The sequence below is a fragment of the Morchella sextelata genome (genome assembly GCF_020137385.1).
Source record: "Morchella sextelata strain SCLS chromosome Unknown scls_14, whole genome shotgun sequence".
Classification (NCBI taxonomy): Eukaryota; Fungi; Ascomycota; class Pezizomycetes; order Pezizales; family Morchellaceae; genus Morchella; species Morchella sextelata.
Window position 1 is genome coordinate 434,909 of NW_025408629.1, and position 14,724 is coordinate 449,632.

General features: G+C 45.1%; 6 protein-coding genes across 6 annotated transcripts; 5 read left to right on the forward strand and 1 right to left on the reverse strand.

Annotated features, from left to right (window-relative positions):
- Positions 1-565: 565 nt before the first annotated feature.
- Positions 566-877, forward strand: H6S33_002984 (uncharacterized protein; the record flags this gene model as incomplete). Its single annotated transcript, XM_044834325.1, has 1 exon — positions 566-877. One exon carries the CDS (start codon positions 566-568, stop codon positions 875-877), a length of 312 nt encoding a protein of 103 aa, XP_044692191.1.
- Positions 878-2,004: 1,127 nt separating this feature from the next.
- H6S33_002985 (uncharacterized protein) lies at positions 2,005-2,247 on the forward strand (the record flags this gene model as incomplete). The annotated part of the gene is made up of 1 exon (XM_044834326.1): positions 2,005-2,247. One exon carries the CDS (start codon positions 2,005-2,007, stop codon positions 2,245-2,247), a length of 243 nt encoding a protein of 80 aa, XP_044692192.1.
- A 2,281-nt stretch (positions 2,248-4,528) lies between these two features.
- On the reverse strand, positions 4,529-5,002 carry H6S33_002986 (uncharacterized protein; the record flags this gene model as incomplete). The annotated part of the gene is made up of 1 exon (XM_044834327.1): positions 4,529-5,002. One exon carries the CDS (start codon positions 5,000-5,002, stop codon positions 4,529-4,531), a length of 474 nt encoding a protein of 157 aa, XP_044692193.1.
- Positions 5,003-8,760: 3,758 nt separating this feature from the next.
- H6S33_002987 (uncharacterized protein) lies at positions 8,761-9,048 on the forward strand (the record flags this gene model as incomplete). The annotated part of the gene is made up of 1 exon (XM_044834328.1): positions 8,761-9,048. One exon carries the CDS (start codon positions 8,761-8,763, stop codon positions 9,046-9,048), a length of 288 nt encoding a protein of 95 aa, XP_044692194.1.
- A 1,982-nt stretch (positions 9,049-11,030) lies between these two features.
- On the forward strand, positions 11,031-11,916 carry H6S33_002988 (uncharacterized protein; the record flags this gene model as incomplete). Its single annotated transcript, XM_044834329.1, has 4 exons — positions 11,031-11,423; positions 11,484-11,609; positions 11,670-11,754; positions 11,807-11,916. The coding sequence occupies 4 exons, from the start codon at positions 11,031-11,033 to the stop codon at positions 11,914-11,916; spliced, it is 714 nt and encodes a 237-aa protein (XP_044692195.1).
- A 1,753-nt stretch (positions 11,917-13,669) lies between these two features.
- Positions 13,670-14,475, forward strand: H6S33_002989 (uncharacterized protein; the record flags this gene model as incomplete). The annotated part of the gene is made up of 5 exons (XM_044834330.1): positions 13,670-13,828; positions 13,921-14,033; positions 14,228-14,243; positions 14,318-14,378; positions 14,444-14,475. 5 exons carry the CDS (start codon positions 13,670-13,672, stop codon positions 14,473-14,475), a joined length of 381 nt encoding a protein of 126 aa, XP_044692196.1.
- Positions 14,476-14,724: the final 249 nt, after the last annotated feature.

Sequence of the window (14,724 nt, forward strand, 5' to 3'; positions counted from 1 at the left end):
ATTAGCAAAGCGTTTCTTTAAACTAAAATTGTTGATGGATCTTTGTACTATACTACATGTAGTACTGATATAAAAAAACATCTTTTTCCCTTCGTTCTCGGTCTAGTAATCTCCAGCCTATAAGGGTAGAGATTTATGATCCCGAGCGTACTCTTATCGTAAATAAGCTTTCCGCTATGCTATGCTATATATAGGCAGAAAAAGTCAAGACTGCTTATTTTCATATTAGTTAAGCTGAGAGATAAGGCATACGTATATAGATCTTACGACGGCGAATTTATAAGCTCTTGGCATTAACTCAAAGCATGTAAATAATCCAGCGTCCTGAGGTCCTGTTTTTTCACGTACTACATACCCCAATAGAAAGCAAGCCAAAACCTCGGGCCCGTTCGTTTTTAACACCCCCATCCATCTCCATCCACCTTCACCCACTCATAACCGTTCAAACGTCCATAGACATCCTTCCATCTACCTTATCCTACACCTACCTCATCCTACACCCTCCCCAAAAAAAACCCTTCCAAAAATCTCCATCAACACCCTCATCTACCCCCAAACACTCACAATGTGCACCTGGCTCACAATCACCTACGCCTGTGCCCACACGCAGCGCATCCGCAAATCCACCCACAGCACCTGCGAGGTCCACCACCACGAGTACGTTGACTCCGCCCAGCTACGTGACCCCGGTCATTGCGCCACTTGCGCTACCGCAAAGCCGTCCTGGAAGTCGGGGTTGGGCAGGATACAGGCACCGATCGTGGCCAAGAAGGAGGAGAGGAAGCCTATTACTATCAAGAAGGAGGAGAGGCAACTTATCACGGTTAAGAAGGAGGAGATCCAAGTCCAGAACGCACACGATGGAGAGTTGATGTGATGGTCGGTGGACGGATAAATGGTAGGTGTTTCTTCCACTTCTCCCTGTATTACGCAACAGTGAGGTCGGCGGCTGATTCTTCGGAGATGGAGGTTGGTTGCTAGGTGGATATCTTCGAGTGATGGGCTGTGAAGATGTATTGAATGATCCTGGTTGGTTGGTTGCAATTGTACTGTGTCGGCAGGACTCAGAGCTAACTGGGAGTAGGAATTGGCTGGTAATATGACTGAATGTTAATGAGCTGTGTATCTGACGCGAAAAAAGGAATGTACTCAACGTCTAGATATCTAAATACAATATCACAATCTTGCTGCACCTGAATCGTACTTGTGTTTGTTCCAACGTCAGATCTTGTGTGCCGCGATAGTAAGGCAAATTAACGCAGTTAAATATAGCGGCTATCCGTGGAAAGGGTTTTATAGCTACCTTGAGATGTGTTACAATTCTTATCCAAAATCACAACTATACCCATTAATGAATCCAGTAATAATACCCCCAGCTTGGCGAGAAAACAATCGTGTACACACTATACCGCAGCATCCTAAACCCGCATACTATCTCAGCTTTCCGCTTCAACATAGCAGCCAAAAGTTACTCAATCTCTCAGCCCCCTAATGTGAACAGGAAAGCGAGCCTGGTGATAGGCAGCTTGTAGCTAATAGAGCACTTCCGGTGCCGGAAGAGGAGACGTTTTATTGATATCTGCGTATAAAGCTGGCCATAGCATTCTGTACACAGTAAGCAAGCGTAATTGAGCAGGTTCGAGAACTCCCATACAATCATTTCGTCCCATATTCTTTATACTGGTATCGGGTATCTCGTTTTGATTCAGTGCCCGTTGTGAGGATTCTTTGTAAGGGTGGTAATTAGTAGAACGTGAGCTCACAAAAAGAAAATCGTAGAAACATTCCCAAGATGTACATGTACCCGTTCTACTGGTTAGGTAAGTAACATACGAGTTCCAAAGTCAAAAAGAAAATCCACTTTACGCAACATTTTAGCCACTACGAAGACATACCCACAACCTTAATTTCCCCGACCTCAAGCCACACTTGCCCCCATAAAACTCTCCAAAAAAAATCTATCTGAACACATCTCCACTCACCCCCTCCATCCACAATCTCACAATGTGCATCTACATGACCATCACCTACGGCTGCGGGCACACAGAGCGCATCCGCAAGTCCACCCACAAGAGCTGCGATGTCGAACCCCACGAGTACATCGACTCAGCCAACATGAAAGACCCTGGCAGCCACTGCACATCGTGCCTTGCGGGAAGCGTGGGACCGATCAAGAAGTTGTCTATCAAGATTAAGGATAAGTTGGATGGGATCAAAGAGCGTAAGGCCGAGAGCAACAAAGATTGATCTTTAAGCACCTTATTTTTGTTTACGTGGCAATATAAAGTTGGTAAGTATACGTTGAGTGATAGCTAGTGAAAGAAGTAGACTAATTCTAGTCATGTTGCTTGTTCTAGATCTCTCCCTACTCTTTCGAAAATGGCTTGGTTGGGGCTTGGTACGGTGGGTTTGGCGGTTAATGGTGTGCGGGAAATTTCATATGGCTTGGATGTCAATTTACGGTGGGCTGCACTGCGCAGCTAGCTGCGGCAGCTGTGGATCTGAATGGAGGAAAGCAAATCAGAGTACATAAATTCGGCGTCTAAGCATTCAAGCACCTTCTTGTAGCAATCTTAATACACACAGGAGTATAAGAACGAGTCCTGAACATGATGTTGAAACTCGTATATTCCATCCCGACATTATATGTACTAACCAGCTAAGCATATATCATGTGGACACATCTAATCCAGCACTATGTGGCAGATATCATTACATCCCCCTTACGCCGCAACTGATCCTCAAGTACTACACCGCACTTTCCAGCTGGGCCTTAGAAATCAGGCCCTCCGCGCGAGATTCTACCACGGGATCAACCCGGGACCAAAATTAGAGCTCATACTTAATCAACGCCCCGAATCTCCCACGCAAGCCGGTAAACAGCTAACACTAGCTACTGAGAATAAGTATCAACCCCCTCGACGAACTCTAACACTCCCATGACCCGGCTTCTAGTTTCAGTATCTACCTTGATCTCATTGGTGACTTGTAAATAACCATAACTACCGTGGCCCTCGGTGTGCGTCAACACTATTACCCCATTTAACCAATTCTTGAATACCTACTGATAAAGACTTTCCCCGTTTTCCACAGGTCCCGTGGTGGTTATAAATATCCCGATGCCATACTTGATCGCCTTCCTCCACCTTCTGCTCTTACCGGCACGACCACCATGACCAACAATTGAACTCGGCAAGGACCCGGGTTGATAGCGGCACTGCTCAGCAAAATATTCGCACCAACACCTTCACCGTGGAAGATTATCACATGGATAACATCGTGGTACCCCACCCCCACATATGGTAACCATCAAAGTCGCTTGACATTTTGACCACCCAGAACGCAGAGCCCGTACAAACCATCGCACTCGTGTACTAAACGCCCAATATCTAGCTGCACCCATGGTCGACCGAGGGACCTTAATATAGACTCGAAATTCCATGTGAAGATGGTAGCGACACATAGAGAATAGCTCAGGAAGCGATAGACCCCTGCCATATTTAGATGAAGAACTGTTTTCTCGAGCACCACAAGCAAGATACCGGTAAGGCTTCCTAGTACTTGGAGCTATTCCAAATCTCACGGTTGTTGCTGAGATTTTGAGTCGGACAAATCGTGGCCGCAAAGCTTAGACTGGATACTAATCAGCGCTGCTACACTAGCCTCTATTGCAATTGAGAGTCATAAAATATACGAGACAAAAAACAGAGAGTAAAAACTCACTCTGTAGTAATCATGAATGATCACTCGGTAGGGTTAGGGTTCGTCGTGCGAACATTGGAACATTTCACTTGTGATACCGCCCAAGACACAGCCCGAAAACATCCCGCGAAAGAGACTCGAGCTTGCGGGGGCTTGTTATACCTATGGCCAGTGCTGAAGATTTGTGTTAAGCGTCGACGTCTATCGCAGTTCTAACCAAAGGCGCAGAAGACAACTTTTGTGGGCCGGCGCCGTGCCGGTGGGTTTAAAGCAAGTTCCTAGGTGCAAAGAGAGGTTTGGTAATTAAGAGGGCATATTGGTGATTAGAGCCTATCTCACACTTTAGAGATGGTAGAGGATGTGGTTGGTTGGCACGTTGGTGGATGCTACATAAGGAGTGGAAGCGTTGTGTCTGAACTCTGCTCGCGCGCGGGGGGCCGAGTCTTTATGGTGTAGTGGGCTAAGGGAGAACGAGAGCTGAGGAGTGGCAGAGTGTGGGGTAATCTTTCTAACAGTTCACTCAATTATATTACAAGTTAGAGCTACAAAATAGTGGATGGCATAGAAATTTTTCGTTCACTTTTTTCTCACTTTTTTTTTTGGTCACAATGGTTCAATGTCACAGTCACTAATTGGTTTGAGTCACGGAAGAAGAAGAAAAAGAAGACTATTAGTAACTTTCAAAAGTTTTGATTGAAAGTTAGATTACAGAAGTTGCTGACGAAATGAAAGAAGTGGGAAGGGGAAAAAAAAACGAATCAAAGATTGCCCCCATGGATCCCATAACTCCCAAGAAAAAGCCAGAATCGAAGGCCGAAGATGCCATTTAAGGGCGACTGTGCCAGACGACGATGCGGTATTCGGGGCGATTGCCGGTGTTCTGGATCCAGCCTCCAGAGCGCTCGCGGTTGTTGGCGGCAGGGTCTTTCCAGGCACAGGATGAGGCGACCTTGCGAATGTAATTCGCAACGTCTTCACAGAGAGGGCAGGTGTTTGGGAGCTGGGCAGAGGCGCAGATGGAGACGGCAGCAGACTTCTCCTTGGTGATGAGATCATTGCAGTTGCTGGCAGAATCCTGGCAGCAGAAGGGTCTGCGATCAATAATAGTGGCGGCGGCCTCAACGTCGTCTCTGAAGGGGGACCCGATGGTGGTCTCGCACTTGAGGAACTCCATGCGCTTCTCGAGGATGGTGGAGTTGAAGTTGCCAATGGAGCTGTCGGTGTTCTCGGCAATGGGAGTGCCAGCTGCGAGGTTGACGATGGCGAGGCCAATGGCAACGATTTTGACGAATCCGAACATGATGTCTGTTTGAAGATGATTGAGAGAAGAAGGTTGAAGGCTTTGGGAGTTTGCGGGAGGGATTGAAATTTATCGAGATGTTGTATCGAGCGATAAATGTTGGAGGTTTGTGAGGAAGAAAAAGGAAAGGAATACGGCGAAACGCTTGGTTTATGTAGTTAAGTGTGCTGAAAATTGTACAAAGCTTTCCTTTCTATTATAAAGGTTAGAGATGTTATTGTGCCTAACGGGTTCAAAAGAACGTTTTTTTGCGCTCGGAGCTAGCTTCTTTAGTAGGTTGGAAGTGAAATGGGTACAAATATCTTGGCTCTACACTCCCACCCTCTTTTCACCCTTAACATCGAGGGAAGCTTAGCCTTCTTTGGGTAATCCAGCTAGCCATCCAGGTATGTACATGTGCTCAATTCAAATTTTTTTCCACCGCACATTTATGCTTCTACAGCTGCAACAAATGCGTGCCCACGATCTCGACTTCTTTAGTCTCTCAAATTTATGTATTCAGCAGGTTAATCCCTCCCCCAAATAAGGTAAGTCACGTTCCTTTAAAGAGTATGTACGTCGAGTGATATATGATGAAGGAGAACGCAGAATACTTTACTACACACACAACGCCTTCGGGCCCCTCTGCCCTGTAGAAACAGATCCGGCGTCGATAGTGCCTAGATCTACTTGACATAAAACTGCCGGGTCTATAATTGCTATAGGGCCAGTAGTTTTGTTGAGAAATTTGGTCTTAAGATATCGCCGTGCATATTTTGATAATGCCCAAGTAGTAATATAATGTGTTGAACAATTAATTAACTATAATTATATACATACATATGCAACTATATTAAAGACTCGTCATGCTTACATGTAATTTGCCCAAGTATGTGCTTTCGTGATTGAATAAATATTTTATGCTGAGTATTACTTGTCTCGAGCCAGACCTTGGCCAAATATTAAACTTGGCCAATTTCCAAGCTAGTTCACTTGCAAAAACAGAAGAAAAATCTTTTATCCGTTCTATATACCTTGATTGGCCAGAAAAATTTTAAAAATCTATTCAACCTTGGCAAATCCCAGGTATGTACCCCAGGTTGCAGAAAAACTCTGTTCTTGAAATTTTCCGTCATATCACTTAAGCTTAGCGGACTAGATTAAGAAAAAAATACAGCAAGATAAATGGCAGAAGCCGTAGAAACAAAAGATGGTCTTCGGTTTAAGCTCACGGAATTCGTAATGCTAGACTAGAATTCCAGATTATGGATCTAAATTTATAAGGAAGTTCTAAGTACATAAGAGACAAAAGAAAACCTACGAGCCAAACCAGGGCTACACCCAAAGAAAAATCTCAATTAAAACCTAAAATCCCACGAGAAAAGAAACCCACGAAAAAAAGATAAAAACCCGCAGGTCTTAGAAAACCCAAAACCCAAAGCCCAAACCCAAACCCAAAGAAAGCCAAAAAAAAAACCAAAGCCTAAAACCCAAAAGACCCAAAAGGCAAAGAACCCAAAGCCCCAGAAAACCAATTAAAGCCAAAAACCCAAATGTTAGAGGGAATCAACTCCTCGCTATACAGCCAAGAGTGAATTCCCTCACCCAATTCTCCGTCTCCACATGCTGAGCAGATGTGTCCTACCTTGGAGCTCGCCCGAAGGTCGAAACGAGTCTCCGTCTCAGCCATAGATCTAGACCCATAGGCATGTGGAGGGTGGGATAGTTGGAATGAGGGGGCGGTGGCAGGCAGATGTACCCTACACTTCGAGCTCGTCCAAGGGTTGAAACGAGTCTCTTTCTCGGCCATAGAAACTAGACCCGGCACCGGTAAGGAAAAAAAGAAGAGGGTACGGGGGAAACCCTTGGTTTCATAGCTAAACTCCCAACTGCTCAGATCACACCGGCTTGGTAGATTGCCAGCTACAAATGAAAAAAATTTCTACATCATTGTGGAATAGCGCTATAGCTCGTAGTTGAGGCCAGGCGCTACCATAAATTTTGCAGCCATTTCAACCCTAACCACTGTTTTCTCCCTCGAGGACGGTGTGATGCGAGGCAGCTCTGAGTACGAGTGGGAAGGCTGAGGCCGATATACCTGACCCTGGATTTTGAGGCCGGCCATTATAGGTAAATCTTACAATTTTTAAAAAAGCTATTTCGAATTCACCCAGGAAAGAAATTATAAAAACAGATGAAGACAGGCAATTGATATGGATTAATCAGTAGCTTATTATTTCTACGTCTCTGGATCTTTATCAATTAATTTGGTTATATATACATGTAGTTGTTGGGGATAGATTTCCCGTGCACGTGGAGCATGAAGTGTTTCGTGGTATTTGGGTAGGTTGATTTGCACGACCCCGCCATACATTTCTTTTTTCGTCAATTGCAAAAGCCTTTTTTTTTTTTTTTTTTTTTGGCTTGCACGGCACCGGTAAAAAAAAAAATCGATTTTTTAGCCCATAGAATACCAAGGCCGTGCAAAATATTTCAACTTTTTTTTTGACAACGTGCCAAAATATGGGAGGCATAGCGGTTTGAAGTGACCCAATCTTTCTTCATGGACTGTTCTCGTTCAATTGCCTCTTAAATGTGAAAGTTTCGGCTTAAAATAACCTTCAGGGGCATGATTTGGTCTTCGTAAGTCTTCGATTTTTTTAAAAAAAGAGAATTAGTGGAAGGCGAAAAAGAAAATCAAGAACCCTGTCGTTGACTGTAATCACAAGTGTAGTAAATTCTGGAATTGGACCATCAGCAATTGCAAGGATTTCACAATTCGAAACAAGGGAATCTGCGAATGTTAAAAGTGTCTGCTTCTGCTTTAACTTAAGCTTTCTAATGTCTTCCCTACCAAGCGCGTTCGCTCGAATCAAGGCCACCTCGTAACCTACTTAGCATATTACAGCTGACCCATGAAGACAAGTCTGCTCAGTGTATACAACCCCCTCCTTCCCCCGCTTTTCAATTGGGATGCTATCCACGGTAGGACATTTCGACCTAGCGAAGTTCCACCTGGCTTAGGGAATAGAAGAAAATACACCTACGATTCGAAGTCTGTCGACGGATCCGACATCTTCGGCCTGTTTGATAGGTGACAGCTATGAATAAATGTCTAGCTACGCCTAGCTAGACTCCTGAGACCTGGAAGCCTCACCGTTCAGAAGGCTGTTAATCTAAGCTTCTCGTCTATTTGTGCCAACAACAATCAGTCCTTTTTAATGATGGGCACGAGACTCACAGTCCCGAGACTTTGTCTCGAGACTGACGAGATGACCCTGGGACAAGACGAGATGTCTCGAGAGTTTTTCTCCAAATCTCGAGATAAGTCTCGAGACTTCCGAGTGATGTTAAATGATCCAAATCAAGGGCTTTTCCTAATATTTAGGCTTCCTCATGCTCAGATTTCCCCATATACGGGCTTCTGAAAATCGGGCGTACATTTTGGACCCGAATTCTATCCACAATTTATTGCCAAGAATTTCTGGTCCCTGTTCAAAAGTGAACGTTAACGGATTTGGGTACAACTTCTTACCTCAAATCTAGATTGAGTTTAGCTTATAACAGTCTCGAGATTCGTCTCGAGACTTACCTCAGGTCTCGAGACTTCCAAGACTATGGTGGGGCGAGACAAGACAAGACGAGACTTGGTGCAAAATGGTCTCGTCTTGTCTCGTGCCCGTCATTAGTCTTTTCTGGACAATGGCCGGTCGTAGTAGTGGACATTTTGAAGCGCGGGATATTCTGAAACGCATGCCAAAATTTCGGGGTGTACTACTATGGTCCACGAGGACGGGCGTCCTTGTGTCCTCGATGACATACAAGGACAATGGTCTAAAAGAGAAAGTAATCTCGAGGACAATTCTAGGCATACTATCTCTCCCGGAACCATCCTCGAGGATAATGGTGTTGGACGTCGAGGTCAGACAAGGACAAAGGTCAACGAGGACACTCTCAACCTCGCCTCGAGCGTCCTCATGGACCACACTGCCCGCGGGAAATCAACGCTTTCTGGCCATGTCAAAACGAGTGCCAACCATAACCATAGCAAGGTCTGGAGTTTGTAAGTGACTGTATACGTCACTCGTCGGTCGCTTTATTGAGCCCTAGGATCATATCTTAGTGCCGCGATTTTAGATTTAAGCGATTCGAAAACACAATCATGAGTTAGCACTCGCAGTTGGTAAGGTCACGTGCTATTTTGAGTCTTAGACGGTAAGAATCTAAAATATTATCCATTATATACCTTAGTGATTGGGTTGTATCTACTTACTGGTAAAGACGTGTTAGTTCGTTTGAGATCTTTTCTAGGAGCTCTTGAGATGATTTTATACCGCATCAACTAGCGAGAGCGGACAAATCCAACTCGATTTCCCAGGAACCTTGCAGAGGGCTAGGTTCATCCCCCTTCTAGGGGCTACTAGTGGTTTGTCCGCTCTTGCCAGTAGATGTAGTACATATTAGATATGTACCTGAAATTAATTCCACAGTGACTTTAAGAGTGGTCCCACAGCCGCACTCTAACCGTCCGCGTTTGAGTGCTTGTAATCAAATGTGTTCCGACAGCGTGAGTCGACCTTTAAGCTTGCCCACGCGCCCACACATCCGGCAGCCAACGGGGGTTAAAGCGGCGGTTTGAATCACTCCTTCTCACTCGATAAGCGCGACGCCAGTTACACAGCATATTATTGCAGAGCAGTGTCTCTCATGTCGTCGTTGTAGATGAATCACGGCACTTTGAGTATCTCTCCTATGATAATATACACAGTGGTGCTACCATAACAGTTCGTTTTCAGCTTGGTATTACACCGGCATGCATGGCTTTTTGTTAGCTGACACTAATCATAAAACAGATCTGTAGATAGGCGAAATGCCTAATAATAACCATTAAACTCCAACACCCAGCGCTTTTGATCATTTGGAGCAAATCGTGAACTTAAAAGCCCCTTTCGAAAAGTTTCAGTGATTTTTTCCGTCATTAGACTGTTGGACGTCATGGACTTCCTCGTGCGCCAAGAGACATAGCGGAGATCACATGATATACGCCAAGCCTCGGGCCCAAAACCAGTTTATCCTACTCTACCCGTACAGACATTTATGAAGCCTCCGCTGCCGAACAGAAGAGCTCCAACTACATGCGTGTGTCTCACTTATCTATCAGTTAGCTATCATGGCTCTATCAAGGGGCCCTGATTGCATAGAGAATCGATAACGAACTTACAGTGTGCATGATAGCCGAGTCAAACCGTGGGGTCTGATACAGTGCAGCAACTCTACCAACGAGATGGATACGCGCTGCAATGTCATGCAGCTGCTAGGAAAGGCAGGGCCATGCAGGCGTGAATAGTAGATTATCTACTATTCATCTAATTGAGGTGCTCGCGCCTCCCCTGAGTTGTAGCTTAGGAGTTGAGGTCCAAGACTCGGAATGGTCCTGTGATGTGTACCCGCTACAGCTCTAACGCGTTTTGGAAATTGTGGAGAAGGAAGAGAGCTGAGAGCTGGTCTCATCGGCGAGGTCACTCGGGGTACCTACATGTACTGCGATATTCTACCACCAGCCTCCAATCTCCAACAACTTATGTATGGCGCTGTACGTATCTACTCTTGTCTATCATAGAAACCTGATAACACGTCCACAAGTAAGAGCCTCCGTGTGATTGATCTGCCTACCCTGCCAGCTATCTTTACCCGAACAGTTCTGGTAACGTAGCCGTCCGATGCGGCTACGTCGACCCTAAAAAACCCTTCGCGAGACAAATTACCAAGTTCTGAGGTCAACGCACAGCGCCGTAATATCTTCGTGGACATTGGGAAAGGGGAAAGATAACTACTACATCTTGGACAGCACAGAGCTACCAAGGTTGCCCGAAGATAACCGCCGTTCAAGATAACCGTGTTGAGAGTCTCAACATCCATTATATTTAGCACGCTCTACCCACCCTCTATTTATCAAGATAGCTGAAGATTGTCTATCCATATCATCCTACTCTCTAAAAATTCCAAAACTCCACAACCATTAATTATTACCACTAAATTATCTTCAACAATGGCTCCATCAGCAGTTCAGCAAACACTTCCCGATACTAACATCACCGAAGCTTATACTCAACCCATCAAAAAATGCATGTGTCTAAAGTTCGATACTGAAAGACCTCTCAATGCGTTCGAGAACCTAGTCGAGGATATCAAGCGGGTTCTTGGCCCGTCCTCCGGTATCAACAGCGCCGATGTCGATGTTAAGGATTTGATCAGGGTCATGGAGCGATACACCTCCGATGAATCCCATTGGGGAGGGTTCGCGCTAGAAGATTTGAGCAGGAACTACACACGAAACTTTGTTGACCACGGGAACGGAAAGGCCAATTTATTGATTCTTGTGTGGACTCCTGGGAAAGGCAGTCCGGTGCATGACCACGCAGATGCGCATTGTATTATGAAGGTAAATTTTCCTATCCTTCGGACTCAACTGAATGCATTGTTCTAACAAACATCCATTTAGATACTTAAGGGAAAGCTCCAAGAAACACTATATGAAATGCCTTCGGAAGTTGCTGTAGATCAGCCTTTAAAGGTCGAGAAGGTTACTGTCTATGGTACTGATGAAGTTACCTATATCTCTGACGATGTATGTTTTTCCCACATTCACACATCCTTGCCCATGTCTATTTACTAACTGTTTGTTCAGATTGGCCTTCATCGTGTTGAAAACCCAGACCCAGAGAACATAGCCGTGTCACTACACCTTTACACCCCTCCATGGGCTGAAAAACGTAATTCTGCCTCAATCCATAATCCAATTTCTCTTGCTAACGCTCAATCTAGGCGGTTGTTACTGCTTCTGCCCTACAACAGGAAAGAAGAACAAAGTTCAAATGAGCAACTACTACTCAGTTCAGGGGAAAATTGAAAAGATCAAGGGCGCGAGCTGCTGATCAACCTACAAAATCAGTGAAACCAGTTCCTCCGGCAAGGAATAACTTTGGGTTTATAACTGCTCTCTATGGCTGTTTTAATTCTCGTTTTGAGTACACGAAACGAATAATCGCGGATTGGCCCGGCTCTTTTTTTATCTAACTCAACATACCCTTTCTTTTTTTTGCTTTCTTTCTTTTCACATTTTCACCATAATGCTTCCTTTTCTACTCCTCTCAGTCTTGGTTTCCTGGCGTTATTTTCGTTTTATTTTCGTTTTATTTTCTTTTAGTCGATTTGTTTTTCTGGGCGGCGCACGGAACTTAGACGGATAGCGTCGGCCAGACTCGGCTTGTATTTTTACTGGTTAAGCCTCATATAGTAATTATATCGAACTTAATTTACGGCAATTGATAGCGCTGACGGGCTATGATGTCCTCTATCGTCGAATCAGCAGATCCTTCATCGTCGTCGGACCCCAAGGTGGGTTGAGAGGAAGGCGAAGTTGGAAGTTGGAAACGACCGTCCTGACTGGATGTTTCATTTGACCAATAGATTGTAACTCATTAGGACCCGCTTTCCGGTGCCATTGGACTCGAAAGTTGAACGAGTATCACCATTAATTGCACAAAGGCTGGTTTAAGCACAACCCAACAGAGTCCCATCTGTTGGGACGCGCAGTAACCAAAACCTTATGACTTCTGGGTTTTCTTGCAGATATATCTAAAGCTTACTTGTTCCGATCTAGTCAGCGAGACTAGTTAGAGTAGTTGAATTGAGAAGTTGACTTTAGTCATAAATTACTCGATATGCTGAAGATCGAGTTACCACGGAGAGAGAGGGCTGGGGAGCTAGGAGACTTGTGACCCATGATCATGAGAAGGGTCTATAGAAGTAACTCGTTAACTACCTGCATGTAGACACATGGACCACTCATGAGAGTCCGGATCGTATGTATTTGGTAATATTTATGCTGTGCCATGGCTTTCTATTGGGCACATGAACAACTACTGCGCGAGGCATTGCGGCTTGAAGTGCCTATGTAGCTATTAAACTGGCCGGTCATGTGTATGTCTAGCTACATGGCATAGCCTCGTCTGGATATCGAGACATACCTTGCTTTAAATTAAGTCACCGCATGTCACTCGTTATTACTCTCAACATGGGCAATGGTCAATTTGGCCACACAGGGGGTTAATTGTAGGATCAAACAGTCTACCGTACCAGGTCTACGGTATGTGGGGAATGTACACGTGGCCGGAGTCACAGTGGTTATGCATATATGGCCGTGCTAAACTTACTCCTCCACGATAGCACATGTGCGTCATACCTGTACGTAGACGTACGTAGATTTCTTATTGGAAAAAAACATTTCGGAAACAACATCGAACGAAACTTGGGTCTATACATGTATCTCTAGGAGCTGGAATAAATAGTATGTATGAAGCTGGTCGAATGTTATTATGACCTCTCCTCTTCCTAGCTAATAATAAATGAAGATGACACCGTTCATGACAAGTGTCATGTAGCCTCGTCCACACGACACGTTATCTAATAGCAATTGGAGCCTCATAAGTGCAAGTAGACATACAAGAGCATGAAAGATCTAGAATGACTCTGACTCTGGCTCTCACTTACTCCCACCAGTTCTGTGCTTTTCAGGCTTCCAACACCCCTCGGAGCTAGATCTTCACTCTTGGGCTTGGCACGAGTGACATTCCATGAACGAACAAATCCAGGAACCGCAACAAACACGGTAAACCGGGGTAATCGATGAGCAACACATCTCAAGGCAGATCGAGTAACATTCCTGGGATACCGTCAACCAAGAATAACTCCACCACCCAGCCGAAAGACAGCCAACTATGTGCTTCTAGAGTAATGTGCATACTCTTCGATACACACCCGCGTGTACGTGTGGGCGCCGTAGAAGTTCGTGAGCTGTCCTGTTCTACTCTATCCCCATTAATACCACACTTATCATATCTACCGTTCTCTATCGCTAAAGCTAACCATCATATCAGCCAGCCACCCAACGGCCCAAACACTGCATGTCTCACCTCCAGCCGCGCTGCACTGCACGAGAAACTGCCGGGTCTTCTTATTGTCCGAGTCGCAACTGCCAACGGGGCTATCCGTGCGTGTTCCCTGGGATTCCCAATCGGTGCCCCGAGCGGAATTTAAAGCGATCGACCCGAAAGAACGGCGCGTGACCTTCGGCTAACGGTCTTGGCGGCAGCGGGTAGGGTAGGGTAGGGGAAAGGACTGATGGGACAGGTTTTTTTTTGGGGCCGGGGCCAAGAGCAGGGTTTTGATCCTAATTATGGGAAGCCGTGCGGCGGGAGATGTACCCTACGTCAAGTGGTAATTTTCGGGACGTCATGATCGTGATGCCCGAGCTCCTTGCATGATGGAATATAGCTCGTTCGTGGGGTATTTCTTGCCGGCGTTCGAAAAAAGCTTTCGGAGTATTTATTTTCAAGTATATTTATTGGCTTTGAGGTATCCTATGGATTCATTTTGACCATCACTAACTAGCCGCATAAGTACCTAGAAGGACGATGGCAGCCCCTAGCTAGCCAATCGGAAGAAAGAACTACAATCTCACCGAGCTACTATCACAGAATACTTTACCACGCTCAACCACAACGTAATATTGTCGAGTTATTGATTAGTGTTAAAAGCTATACCTATTATATATCCATCGAACCCACTATTCTGCTATTAGAAGGCATTGATTAACGTGGCGTAAAAAGAATTGACGTTCGGTCACACTGATATTATCAACGGCAAGGTATCGCAACTGTTTTTACGGTTTAATTATTACG